General features: G+C 39.9%; 3 protein-coding genes across 3 annotated transcripts; 2 read left to right on the top strand and 1 right to left on the bottom strand.

Moving 5' to 3' along the window:
- Positions 1-2,852: 2,852 nt before the first annotated feature.
- LOC129744276 (pre-mRNA-splicing factor ISY1 homolog) lies at positions 2,853-4,061 on the top strand. Its single transcript, XM_055736723.1, has 4 exons — positions 2,853-2,977; positions 3,039-3,061; positions 3,164-3,324; positions 3,382-4,061. The coding sequence occupies exons 1-4, from the start codon at positions 2,975-2,977 to the stop codon at positions 4,008-4,010; spliced, it is 816 nt and encodes a 271-aa protein (XP_055592698.1). The 5' UTR covers positions 2,853-2,974; the 3' UTR covers positions 4,011-4,061.
- A 60-nt stretch (positions 4,062-4,121) lies between these two features.
- Positions 4,122-7,241, bottom strand: LOC129739690 (protein phosphatase 1 regulatory subunit 21). Its single transcript, XM_055731187.1, has 6 exons — positions 6,636-7,241; positions 5,395-5,907; positions 5,049-5,335; positions 4,842-4,983; positions 4,660-4,767; positions 4,122-4,595 (listed from the first exon to the last, which is right to left on the bottom strand). The coding sequence occupies exons 1-6, from the start codon at positions 6,687-6,689 to the stop codon at positions 4,506-4,508; spliced, it is 1,194 nt and encodes a 397-aa protein (XP_055587162.1). The 5' UTR covers positions 6,690-7,241; the 3' UTR covers positions 4,122-4,505.
- A 4,618-nt stretch (positions 7,242-11,859) lies between these two features.
- Positions 11,860-12,387, top strand: LOC129740265 (uncharacterized). The gene is made up of 2 exons (XM_055731872.1): positions 11,860-12,070; positions 12,138-12,387. The coding sequence occupies exons 1-2, from the start codon at positions 11,958-11,960 to the stop codon at positions 12,361-12,363; spliced, it is 339 nt and encodes a 112-aa protein (XP_055587847.1). The 5' UTR covers positions 11,860-11,957; the 3' UTR covers positions 12,364-12,387.
- Positions 12,388-13,116: the final 729 nt, after the last annotated feature.

Genomic DNA, 13,116 nt, shown 5'->3' with positions numbered 1-13,116 from the left:
TTCGTTCGACTTTCGAAATCCTGTGATAATACCAAGAGATCATCATGTCACCACTCTTTTGATCCTGCGATTTCACCAAAAGTACGGCCATGCCAATACCGAGACTGTACTGAACGAGCTCAAGCAGCGTTACTACATCCCCCGGAGAGAGCCAGCGTGAAGAAGGCGATTAAAAGCTGCATGTGGTGTCGTGTTTATCTGGCTAGACCACAGGCTCCAAAAATGGCCCCACTCCCCCAGCCCAGGGTTAAACCCTATGTACGACCGTTCACCTTCACAGGGCTGGACTACTTCGGACCACTGCTGGTCAAACGAGGACGTAGCGACGAAAAAAGGTGGGTCGCGCTTTTCACCTGCCTCTCGGTGAGGGCGTTGCACCTAGAAGTGGTGCATTCTTTATCGGCAGAATCCTGCAGGATGGCAATTCGGCGGTTTATCGCTAAGCATGGTCCTCCTCAAGAGATATTCAGCGACAATGGGACGAACTTTCGCGGGGCAGCACGAGAGTTGGAAGAAGAAACCAATGCAATCAATAAGGAGTTAGCGAGCTATTTTACCAACAGCCATACACAATGGCACTTTAACCCCCCTTCTGCCCCCCATATGGGCGGGGTTTGGGAGAGGAAAGTCCGGTCCGTGAAGGAGGCGTTCAAGACTCTCTCGCACCATCAAAGGCTAGACGATGAAGGACTGCGAACATTGCTCTCGGAAGCAGAATTGATAGTCAACTCCCATCCGCTGACGTTCGTGCCGCTGGAGGATCCCAAGGAAGAAGTGCTGACTCCAAATCATTTCCTTTGGCTAAGTTCCGGCGAGGACAGCAAACCACCAAGGGTACCAATCGACGATGTTACACCTCTTCGACCAAACTGGAAGGTTATTCAACACTTAACAAACCAGTTTTGGAAGCGCTGGGTGCAAGCTTACCTACCCAAGTAACCATAAGCACTAAAGCTTTGCATTTTTATAGCTTTACACCAGCATTCAAGGGCTAAATTACACTATATCAGCACATCAAGTGCAATTTTGCATTACAACAGCCCTTCGAGTGCTATGCTGCATCATTTTAGAATTATACCACTCTTTTAAAATGCAACTACCATTTTATCAGCTTTGCACAATGCTTTTGAAATGCAACATAGCTCTAAATCAAAATAACAAATGCTATATTTTCTAAGCATTAAATTGGCATCACACAAGCTTGCTTTAAGGCTTTTTAGCACTATGTAAGTACTACAGTGGCATTAGGCCAAAGCACATTAGCATTGATTGATGCTGAATCAATGCAAATTCAGGGCACCAGTTGCTAGAAATTTGATTCAAATAGGGCTTATTTTTCAAAGATTTAACGTGGACCTGATAGGATCACAGGCAGAGTCAATGTCAAATGTCAGAACCATATATGTCATGAGTTCGATTCCAGGTCATTTTCAGCTGAAAAATAAAAAAAAATATCATGTAGAAAATTCAACCCGAGAGATCCCCTTAATATGCATAAGCGAATATGAAAATAGTAACAAATTCTGTATCATGGCAGAAAAATGAACCAACCAAAAATCCAAAAAATATTTTTTTTCCGCATGGTGGAACCTCATTTGAACGCCATTTGCATTTTCCCAGCATTTTGCCCGCCAACGCTGTATAGCATCAACCAATGCTAATACAGTGCTTTTATAGGGTTATACCAGTTTCTGCACTAAAGCAGCAGTTAATTTCGCCAAACCTGCCTCACAGAGCTAAAATGGTGCACAGAATCAAGCTCTATAGCTGACGTTAGAGCAGAATTGGTGCTAGATTTTAGTGCTTATGGTTACTTGGGAAGTTCACAAGGTCGACGTGGAGACTTGCGACGGATCTACTCTTCAAAGACCAGCGGTAAAGGTTGCTCTGTTGGACGTGCAGGAGGAGAGTAAAGTCGATTGACTACGACGTTACGGGTTGGGGTGTTAGTAGAACTGGCAACCTTGGTACGGAGATCGGACAAACGTCAACGCGTTGGCGCCGAAAAAGAATTGTCATTGTTAGAAAATTGATCGAAACTGCGACACGTTTTTTCCTGACCTGGCAGTTAGTTAGTTTTTAGTGAATAGTTTTTTTTGAGAAAACCGTATGTATTGATTACTCGTTGTTCCGATCATTCTTTAATGTATTTTGTTATAGTAGGTGGAATCTATTTTGCTAGTTGCGCGTGATTTGAGTGCTCGCGGGTTTGTGAGTCGGAAGAGGTTAGGTGATAGAAATTCCTTACTGCGCAATTTGCCACTAAAATATTGTATTTCCTTTGATAGTTTGAGTGACCGTTCGATTGTTCCGGTTAGGTGTACCGGGTTGAGCTCAATTAGAGCGGTAGGAAAGAAAAAGCGTAAGTACGCAAGAATACTTGTTTTGTACCCGATGATAAATATGATTTTCGTCCATTAGCTTCAAATAGCCGGTGATATCCGACGGTTTAGGGTTGCCAGAGCTAGAGCTTAGGGTAAACGGCGAAACTTATTTGTAAGTTCATAAAAGATTGTTTACATTATCACCATTTAATAATAAATGTATTTACAGTCGAGTTCGTTCGCATACAACGTACTACGGAACAGTTTTTATTTCCCACATCAAAGAATAAAATTTATTAAATAAATTTTAATCCTTTCGTTTCAAAAATGATTATTTTGAATCAAACTATCTACATTAAAAAAAGCGGAATATCTCTGTTTCAAAAGAATAACCAAAATCAATTTGATTTTAGTTTTGAGTTTTTTCTGAGTGCAGCAGCTGGTGATGGATTTTCTGAACTGGCAACTTTGTTAATGTTCATCCGTTCATCATAAAGCCATAAATGCCATGAACACGTACACGCGTTCATTTTTTGTTTTCTGATGTTTTGTTTACCGCTAACCGGATTCAAAACGTTTTTCGGTTTCTCTCGTTTTTCCGCTTAATTATATTTAAAATATCGTGTGTATAGTAATTTACAACTACGAAAATGGTAAGTTTGCTTGAGAATATTGTTATAAGAATTAAATTACTTATAAATCTTTGTTTTACAGGCTCGTAACGCCGAAAAAGCTATGTAAGTAAAAGCTATTCTGAAGTGCTTAATATTTTCCCTATTTTCCTAAGGAAGTTAATTTTTTTTTATATTGATTGTTTAAATCTGACCAAACCATTGCAGGACCACATTGGCCCGATGGCGAGCAGCAAAGGAAGCAGAAACGGGAAAAAACGAGCGTCGCCCTTATCTGGCATCTGAGTGTCGCGATCTGCCCAAATGCGAAAAATGGCGATTGGAAATCATCCGGGAGATTTCGAAGAAAGTGGCCCAGATTCAGAATGGTACACAACTTCTTTAAAGGTTTTTTTATTTGTACTGATTTTCTTTTATTTGCACAGCCGGTTTAGGAGAGTTTAGGATACGGGATTTAAATGACGAAATTAACAAATTGCTTCGGGAAAAGCGACATTGGGAGAATCAGATTTCGGATCTAGGTGGCCCACACTACCGACGATATGGACCGAAAATGTTCGATGCTGAAGGTCGTGAGGTACCGGGCAATCGAGGTTACAAGTATTTTGGGGCTGCCAAAGATCTGCCGGGCGTTAGAGAACTTTTCGAACAGGAGCCTCCGCCACCTCCGAAAAAAACCCGAGCCGAACTGATGAAGGATATCGATGCGGATTACTACGGCTATCGGGACGATGATGATGGGATTTTGTTGCCGTTGGAGGAGAAAGCCGAGAGACTTGCAATCCAAAAAGCCATTGAGGATTGGAAAAAACATCGTGCAAGTGGCACACCGAATGAGGAGGAACCGGACGAAGAAGATATTTACGGGTCAGACGCCAGGATTGCATCCGATACTGACCGGCAGCAGAAGGATGACCCCATGGGATTGCTTGGTCCCAGATTTACCGCACACGTTCCTGTGCCCAGTCAGAAAGATATCGAATCTGCGCTGCTTAAGAAACGGAAACTCGAGCTGATGAAAAAGTACGGGATAGAAGACGACGAAGATATGTAAGTAAATTCCAATGTTGCGTTTTGTACAATAAAAGTATTCTCCTGAGGACAACGATGGAGTAGTGATTCCAATTTCGAAACAAGCCGTGTTAGTAACACAATAAGTTGCACAATTTATTTCTTATTCGTCATTCACAATATATTCATTCAAGTAGTTTGATATATGTATTAGGAAATTTTTCTTTTACACACATGTAGGTAGGTTTTGAAAAAAAAAAACAGATTATAATACTCTATCGTTGATTTTTTCGCTAATTTTACTCCTTCCAGAAGGAGTGCAGTATTTCTTCTCTCAAATAACATATAATATAATATAGATAGGGCGGGGACAAAACAAAGTAAATCAACAAGTTTCTCACGATCTTGTTCGCTATCACTTCGGCGAAAACAAGTTCGGTTGACGCTGATGATGCACGCACCAACCAAAAGTAGATATTGAAGTAGTTGTGTTTACACAATGCTGGACCGATGACTTGCAGACGATCGGTTGCATGCTTTACTTGCATTTGGCCAGCTGATCGCTCAAACTTATCACCTGTTCGGTTAGAACGCTGATCTGTTCCTCGTAATTTAGACGGGTACGGGCCTGGGGATATAAAAAATACGTATTTATTACTCTTGTTAGTTTAAGCTAATTTTTTACAGCTTACCAGTTCATCTTCGATGATACGGTATCGATGCTCCTCGCCACGCTTGGCATCGTCACTTTCTTTCAGTCGATTTTTCATAATTTCCAGATGAGATTGCAGTCTTTGAGACTAGGTGATCAAAAATTGGAATTAATAGAATTGTTTTGTAATTAAGTTTCCGGTGGATCTTTCACGCAAATTACCTCTAATAAATGCGAAGTTAATTTGGACTCGGCCCTACATTTGTCATGGAACAGCTCGCCGATGCTTCTCGTGAACCGGTCGACCAGTTGTTGTTCCCTTAGCTGAAACTCGCTCTGAGCCTGGTTGTCTGGGTCAATATTTCTTAAAAAAAACAAATAATTTTTTTAACTCGCAAGATTTCCGAAGAAATTTCCGCTGTAACTTACTTTTCAGCAATTTCCCTAGGTATTTCGTCCCTCTTGGATCCCCCACGTTGACTAGACATTTCTAGCTTGATCAGCTCGTACTGCGCTCGCCAATGGCTCAGTTCTTTCTCCAGGTAGCCTATCCGGTCGTCGTAACTGGCGCTGTTATTATTACTGCCGGTGGCATGCCCAGCAGCACCTCCCATTGCTCCTCCTGGCGCTGTTGCTTGGCTGGAATTGCTACTGAAGTGATTGTTGAAGTGATTTTCCATATCAGCAGTCACGCTTAATCCATCTTCACTGCCGATCTAAACAATTAATCTCGTTATTAGCAATTTGGAGTAGGTGTTAACTTTACAAAACTTACCGTACTAGCAGCTTCGGAAATTTTCGCTTCCAACTCAGTGTTTCTCAGCGAGAGTGTTTCGAGCTCTTTCCTCAACTTCTGTTCGGTGCTGGCTTGCTGTTGCAGCTCCCGGTTCAGTCCGTCTAGCCTCAGCTGGCACTGCCGAATTTCGGCATCTTTGTCTTCGAGCGCAATTGCCAGTTTGGCATTTTCCACAATCTTTTGCTGTAGATCTTCGACTATGACCATGGCATCGGCACTTCCACTTGACGTCGTGGACTGACCATCGCCGCCGCCACTTCCTGCTTTGGACTTTGACCCCTTGGCGGTGTGTCGTTTTTGTTCCTGCTCGAAATCCGTCTGCAAATCGGCTACGCGCCTTTCGAGTTGCTTGTTCCGAAAGCCAAGGCTGTCCACTTCCTGTTCCGATTTGCGGAGTCTGGCTTCCTTGGTGCGCAGGGTTTCACGAAGGACCGAACTTTTGTTCTGCTCCTCTAGCACGGCGCGCTTCAGAACGCTGGCTTGGGCACGAAGCTGAAAGAGGAAATAGAGCTCAAAGTGTTGAGGGATTCGCGCAAAAATAAACCAATTCGCGAAAAGCAACGACAGAGTAACTGATAAGCGTGTGATGCTTTTTCATGACGCCCTTAATTCGCTTGTGATAAGCTGTGGTTGTATTCATTTTTTTCATTTCTTCTATTATCTTCTGCATGGTTTTGAATAATATTGTTCAGGTTTTATTTAGGTTGAGGTTTAAGATCAGTTGAAAAAAAATTATTTAGGACCGAAAAATTGTTTATTGTATATTTATTTCATAGACAAGCATTTTTAAACATGTTTGACAAACTTATTTCGATTATTGCTCTACATTTCAACAACTACAAAGATATTAATGGAGCTGGAGGGTTACTAATAAATTTAAAGAAAATTCATTGCTCATCGGCGTGATGCTCATCGATTGCTGTATTTCATTTTAACCCCTGAATTCATACTATCGCATCAGTGACATACATATTTTCATATAAAAAACAGCGCCTTTCTATAGGCAATGCAAAATACAAAAGAATACATTACGAAACGTGAGACTTGTAATGAAAAATATTACAAACGCATTCTGTACCGAAACAATCCAAATGCAATGCAAATTTTTTAATTTATATTTCTAATTAAAAATATTTTTTCTGGAACCGATTCCACTTGTTTAGAAATTTTATAAAATTAATTAAACATAAACAGGTACAATTCGATACAGATATATTTACCTTAGAGTATTCTGCGGCAAGTTTCTGATACTTGGTTGAGTTATCCGGTTCCATTTTTCCTTCGCTTCGATCGCTCGACAACTTCACAATCAATCAATCGGTTCCGGTTCCTATGTTGTTACGTGTGAAGCCAACCCAGCAAGAAAAGATTGATAAAAAAATACACTCCACAACACACTCCTTGATTACGATTTCCGCCCAGCGCTAGTTAATGTATTATACTTCCTTCTATTATTGACTACAGCAGTTGCCGACAAAGCAGTGTGAGGAGCACTTTGCATATTGGATTACGACGGCCACCATCAGCGATAACTCAACAAACGACTTCAAAATATTAAAACTTTTCTCAACTTTGGCTGGGTTACGGTCGCGAAAAGTATTTCACCGTTAGTTTTTCATGATCGCGGAATTACACGTCGTGGAAATCGAACCTGGATTACTGTTCGCTTCACACTGGCCAGGGGGAACGCTGGCGTATGGTCCGTTGGGATACGATCGAGGCTTTTTTCACGGAGTTTCCGGGAAATTGTTCTGTATTTCGATCAGTTGGATTGGAAGAAAGGGAAAACATTCGCAATCGCTGAATAAAAGTTTTTTTTTCACATCCAGCTGACAGTTCCGCGATATAAAAGTCAAATGATGGGTCGCAATGTATTTGTATTTAATGATTGAAGAGGTGCGGCCAAACTGGTAATCGCATTTCAAAATTTTTGTTTATTTTTTTTATTTCTGAATAATATAATATCTAGAGTTTGTTTTGATTAGGTCGTATGAGCCACATTACATGTTCCGAGAAAATCGTTGATGAAATTATAAAACACATTTTTTATTCTAGTATTTTGAATAACACTGATAGCTGTCTGGAAAACTGGTATGAGAAGTGGAAATAGTTGGAGAACATGCTAATGTATATAATATGGCTATTCGTTTAGTTATAATCAGTGAAAATGTACTTACGACATTCTGCATTACCTACTTGGTGCTAACGTCGTTATGCAGATGAACATTAATTCCATTTTAAATTGATTGGATGTTTCTCAATATTTGTAATTTCCATCGAAATTAATGGAAAACTTATATTTAACTTAATACTATGCAGAGGTGTTACCTGAAAGTTCCCGTACAGTGATTACCGGAATCGGTGCTGCGAGGGACTGTCCATCATGGTTGATTGTAGTCGACCGACTTAAAATTGATGGCTTGCTGTTCTGTTATTCCAATGATCGTTCCCAGGAGTTCGGAAACGTATCCAAATAGCCGCTTGTTGTTTTGATTGCCTCTGTAAAATATGAGACTGATGATTTGCGATTTTGCGCAGCATAAATTAACATTAATTGAACTTACCTCGTTACATATTGAAGGCCTCTATTGTACCAAGATAGTAAAAACTACCATTTATCACGACCTCCGTTTAATATTTTCACTTTTGTACACTTCCCGGGGCACTTTACGGAAAAAATGCAAAAGGTCGCTTCAACCACTACACCGAATTGTTGTTTTGCGACTTATTGCATGCACGGCAAATTAGCGCGATGCAAATAGTCGTAAAAACCAAATTGCACTCGAAAATGAGAAAGTCATTATACGTCTTAATTTTAATTCATGTTCTAAAATTTATTTATTGATCAAATGAAACCAAATTTGTTCCTGGCGTAGATTACATGTTTTTCAATCGTTTGCAGTAAATAACTCAATTTTGACCATGTTGGTTCATACGACCTAATCAAAACAAACTCTAGATATATTATATTCATCCTATGACTGATTGGAAAAATTGATAAAAATGACAAATTAAATTTTGTTTTTAAAATGATAAAATCTAGCGTAACATTTAAAAAGGGCGAAACTGCCAAATGTAAACAAATCGAGTTAACGGTCATTCCGGATGCACGCGGTTGCAATTTACCTATTAAACGCGGTTTCATTTTAAAATTACTTAAAACTTTCTAAAAATTGATAAAATTCAATTGGGCGAAACTTCCTGTTGATGCATTTTCGTTGGAACGTGAAGTTACGCCTTTTCAAAATGGAGTGAATTTTTCTACTCGTGTAGGGCCAATAGGCGTAACTGAGTTGACCGTGTGTGACAAAACGGCCTAATTAGTTTTTGCGTGTAGGACGAATGGGCGAAACTTCAAAATCAAAACAAAAACGGCCGATCAATTGGGCGAAACTTGCAAGCGTAACTGGAATCGAAAACAATAAAAGGGCGAAACTCGAAAATCTCTGAAATTAAGCGAAAAAAGTTAAAGTTCTTGATAACCATCGAACAATAAGGGAATATAATGCACATTGTTTAATGTTGTTGAACAAAAAGTGGTCGATTTTTTAAATAGGATTTGAATAGGTGTTCCGAATTTTCAAACGCGTTTTTCTCGTTTCGAGCAAACTGCTAGTTTCGCCCTTTTGAAATGTTACGCTAGAAATCACAAAAAATGATAAAAATGATGACGATATAAAAATGGCGACAATAAACCAACCTGTTTGAAAATCTCTAACGGCGTGTTCGTAAACTGATTTGTTTGGGTGATGCATCGATTTGTTTGGTAGATGTCAAATCACCTTCCAATGCTTTTGCATACAGTTTGTTTAATTTACGAACGCCAACATCGATAGAAAAAATCACTTCGATAGAAAAAATCAATTTACGAACACGCCGTAAAAGAGATGAAAGAATGCAATGAGAAAAATGACACAAGAAACAAAAATGACACGAACAGAAATGAAAATTACAAAAATGATAAAAATGACAAAAATTATGAAAAATAATAAAAATCCCAAAAAATACGAATATGTCAAAAATACAGAAATTAGGTAATTTCCGAGGGTCAGCAGGTATAATTTTGCCGTATGCTTGGATAACAAGCCTACCCCTTTTCTGAAATAACAGACTTCACGATTAACAACTTTTGTGTCATTAAATAAATGTATTTCTGAATAAAAAAAATTATTACCAACGGAATTTCATAGCATTAAAAATTTGTTTAATTCTGCCCACAAGTGCACCCCTTGAAGTCTTTCATATTTATAACAGTTTGACTGACACTTGCTTCACTCAGAATAAAAACAACCCAAAATTAAGAACGCCCGGGCATCAAAACAAAGATTAGGTGCTGTTCTTAATTTTGGGCTGCTGTCAACACCCCAAAATAAAAGTTCAAGCTTGAACTGACTGCCCCAAAAACTTATCGTTAGGAATTTGTTTCGTTTCTTGGCGCCATGCTGTTTACTTTTGTTACACTGAACCTCGAAAATACCCAAACTTGAGAACTTTCCCCGCCAACCCGAATGAAACTCCCTCCCTACAGGTTTGGCTATTGGAGGCATAACCCAAAGTTGAGCTCTTAAAGGAGAACTCATCCCCCAAAATCTGATACCGCAATAAAATGGAAATCAAAATAAAAAAATTACTGCAGGTACGGGAATCAAACCCATACCTGCAATGGCTTTGCGATTACCATTTCAAGATGCTAACCACTCGACCACTGAAGAGTTGTTGAGAGAGGCAGCTACATCATCGTATATGCGAGACTTTCTGCGAATGAAGCGGGAATAAAAGTTATCCCCCAAAAAAAACAGTTCTTCGCTTTGAACTTTGTAATGGAGGGTTAGTGGCTTTTGGTAGCCCAAAACAAAATGGTTAAAATTAAGTTTCATTGAGGCAACCGTTTGATTAAATCCCCACACTTCCCCGTTAATGTGCGTGTACTTACATTGGGATTTCACAGCCACGCCAGGATAGTGCCCGATGCTGTTGGTTTTCCTGCTGCTGGTGCAACACTTCCCATGGCAGATGTTGTTGCGTGCCGGATGTTCTTGCTGGAGATGTTGTTGTTGTGCGACGCACGATCTTGCCGTGCGGGATGTTGTTGCTCTGCTGCTGGTTCGACGAGTTCCGGCATTTCGCTGCTCTGGAGCGCGCCGAAAACCGAACGTCTTTCTCCGGAACGTGTGAGGATTCCAATACTTCCTCGATTTTAACCTGCGAAGATCTTTTCTCGTTGGAAGCGGACGGTGCTTTGCTTCCTTGGGCGCTCCACCGGGGCTGTGGCCATGTCCTCCGGCGGCATCCTTCTTTGTCAAACGGACACTTTTTTCCACGGCCAAAAAGGCAATTATTCCGGCCCGTACCCAGAGCCCAACTCGCATATCGTTTGGATACAGCTTCGGAATACTGATGCAAATCCGCTTGTGTTCTGACCAATCGCGGATCTGGCGTTCGACGGTGCAGTACACTTCCAAGCAGCGGCTACACATGAGATCTGCCGGCTGCTAGCAAAAGTTACATTGCTTCAGCATATTCATGGCTTCACTCATTTTCGTTTGTTTCACACGACAAAATATGCGTTGGAAAACGGCACGAGGAAAAAAAAACCTTTTGTTCCGACGCACCTTACTCGCGCGCTCTCGCCTCGAAAACTTCCCGGAAATTGCCGTGACAGCTTCTTTCACCTTTAGCTGATTTCACCCCGGTCTGAGTATTTTTTTTAATACACGCTTGTTATTTTTGCGTTTGAATGGGTGAATCTTTATTCACGCTCATTTTTCTCTGCGTGGGGATGGGTTTTTAAACGAAGTTGCCAATATCGCTGATATCATATCAAATAAAACGTTACAGTGAAAATCGAATGTAACAACTTACCCCCCAAACCTAAATCTGCCACGATGGAGGTAACAGAATAAGATGCGCTTACAACAAAACCCCCCAAAAAAACAGTTCTCTGCTTGAAGGACAAGTTTGGCGTATTGACAAGCTGTGATTTTTTCACAAACTTAAGTTGTCAATCTTGAACTTAGGTTTGGCGGGTGGCAGTTCTCAAGTTTGGGTATTTTCGATTTTCAGTGTAAAAACTTTTTTTCCAATGAAAAAGGAGCGAAAAATCGTTGGTAAGCTATTAAACAATTAGTACAAACCAGGGGGGTGACAGCCCTATCCTTTGTCATTGATTTTGACAACCATCAAAATTACGGGCCCACGATTTTGTGGGCCCATAACAAACCTGACATTTTGCTGTCAAGGAACCGGACTAGATGTCAAATCCTACACTGCAAAAAATCGACACTTAAATCGTATGTTTTTCCACACATACGCTCCAAAAATTGTTCTACATATAGATTTCATTTGAGTCGAATAATATTTACATATTTTACACATAATTTTGATGTGTAAAGAATATATGGTGTGACTTTTTTAAATTAAGCGTGTAAAATTGTCAACAAATCATCGAATTTTTCTGTCGATGATTTCAAGTTTTCAAAATTGCGCAAATTAAGTCAATTTTGAGCAGCCGCCGCAATGGAGTCGGAAAGAAAAAAAAAGGAATGCCACCGAACAAGGACGGTTCTCGACCCCTCTACTTGCGAAGTTGGATCGCGGCCAAGTACAACAGCTGGGCAGATCGAACAAACATCTGCTGGTCCAGATCTCGCCGAAGGTAAGTCCTCATTTCTAATCGCAACAAGAAAACAAAATTAAATTATAAATTTCGCCCTTCCTAACAGGATGCCGGAATTGAACGGTTCCTATGCAGATTATCGGGAGCTGACTCTCAATGAGCTGCATCGTCGACCTGATGTGGTGATGATCAACAACCGCATCGCCTACAAACACAAGGAAGTTGCGTTGTGGAAATTCGAGCATCCGGAGGAACCAGAACGGGAGCTCAAGGCTCGGAGTAATCAGTGTTATCCAAAAAAAATGTGTGAAAATAGTAACAAACTAGAATAAAATTGGCTTTGAACGTACTTGAAAGTGTTTATGTGTTTAATGTGCAAATAATTGAAAAATGATCTTTTAAAAGCAACAGAAAATTTTGTCCATTGTTTCTTATTCTTCTTTTGTTGATTTTATTTGACCAGCATTATTTTTTTTATGTGTCGGTACACTTAACCATTCTATGTTTTTTGCTATATGTGTGGCACATAATCTTTATATGGGGAACAAATTGCAAAAATCTATATAGGCTCACACATAGCCACAATGTGTCGATTTCGTTGAGTGTAGAGAATTGTGAATGATTGCAAACTAACACAACAATCATTCTGGTTCATCATTGGTTGAAATTTTGACTTTTTCAATTCTGTACTGATTTGAGAGGAAAACACCATAAACGTTTCTCCCGATGGATAGAAAAAAAGAAAGAGATTCTCGTTCGCAAGAAGAACCAGATTGTCATCCCCCTGGTACAAACATTTTATTATAGTAAAAAGTGTAATTCAAAACCATTTATTTTAATTTCCAGATACATCAGTAATTGAAATTTTGGAAGGATTGGAGGAAATTGCAGGAACGGATCAACAAATTGAGCGGGGATACCACAGAAATATAGAAAGCTAGGTGAGTGTAGAAAAATTCGTTAACAGAAGATTTGTGAGTAAGTTTCAACATGCAGTTGAATCGACAATAGATTATTTCTATATTTTATATCATCAACAACCCAATAAATATGACGTTACTTTTGTCTTAATCATGCTATTGCAC

The sequence above is a fragment of the Uranotaenia lowii genome, chromosome 1, assembly GCF_029784155.1.
Source record: "Uranotaenia lowii strain MFRU-FL chromosome 1, ASM2978415v1, whole genome shotgun sequence".
NCBI lineage: Eukaryota > Metazoa > Arthropoda > Insecta > Diptera > Culicidae > Uranotaenia > Uranotaenia lowii.
Note: the sequence above shows the minus strand (reverse complement) of the source record. Positions and strands in the feature narration are given on the sequence as shown.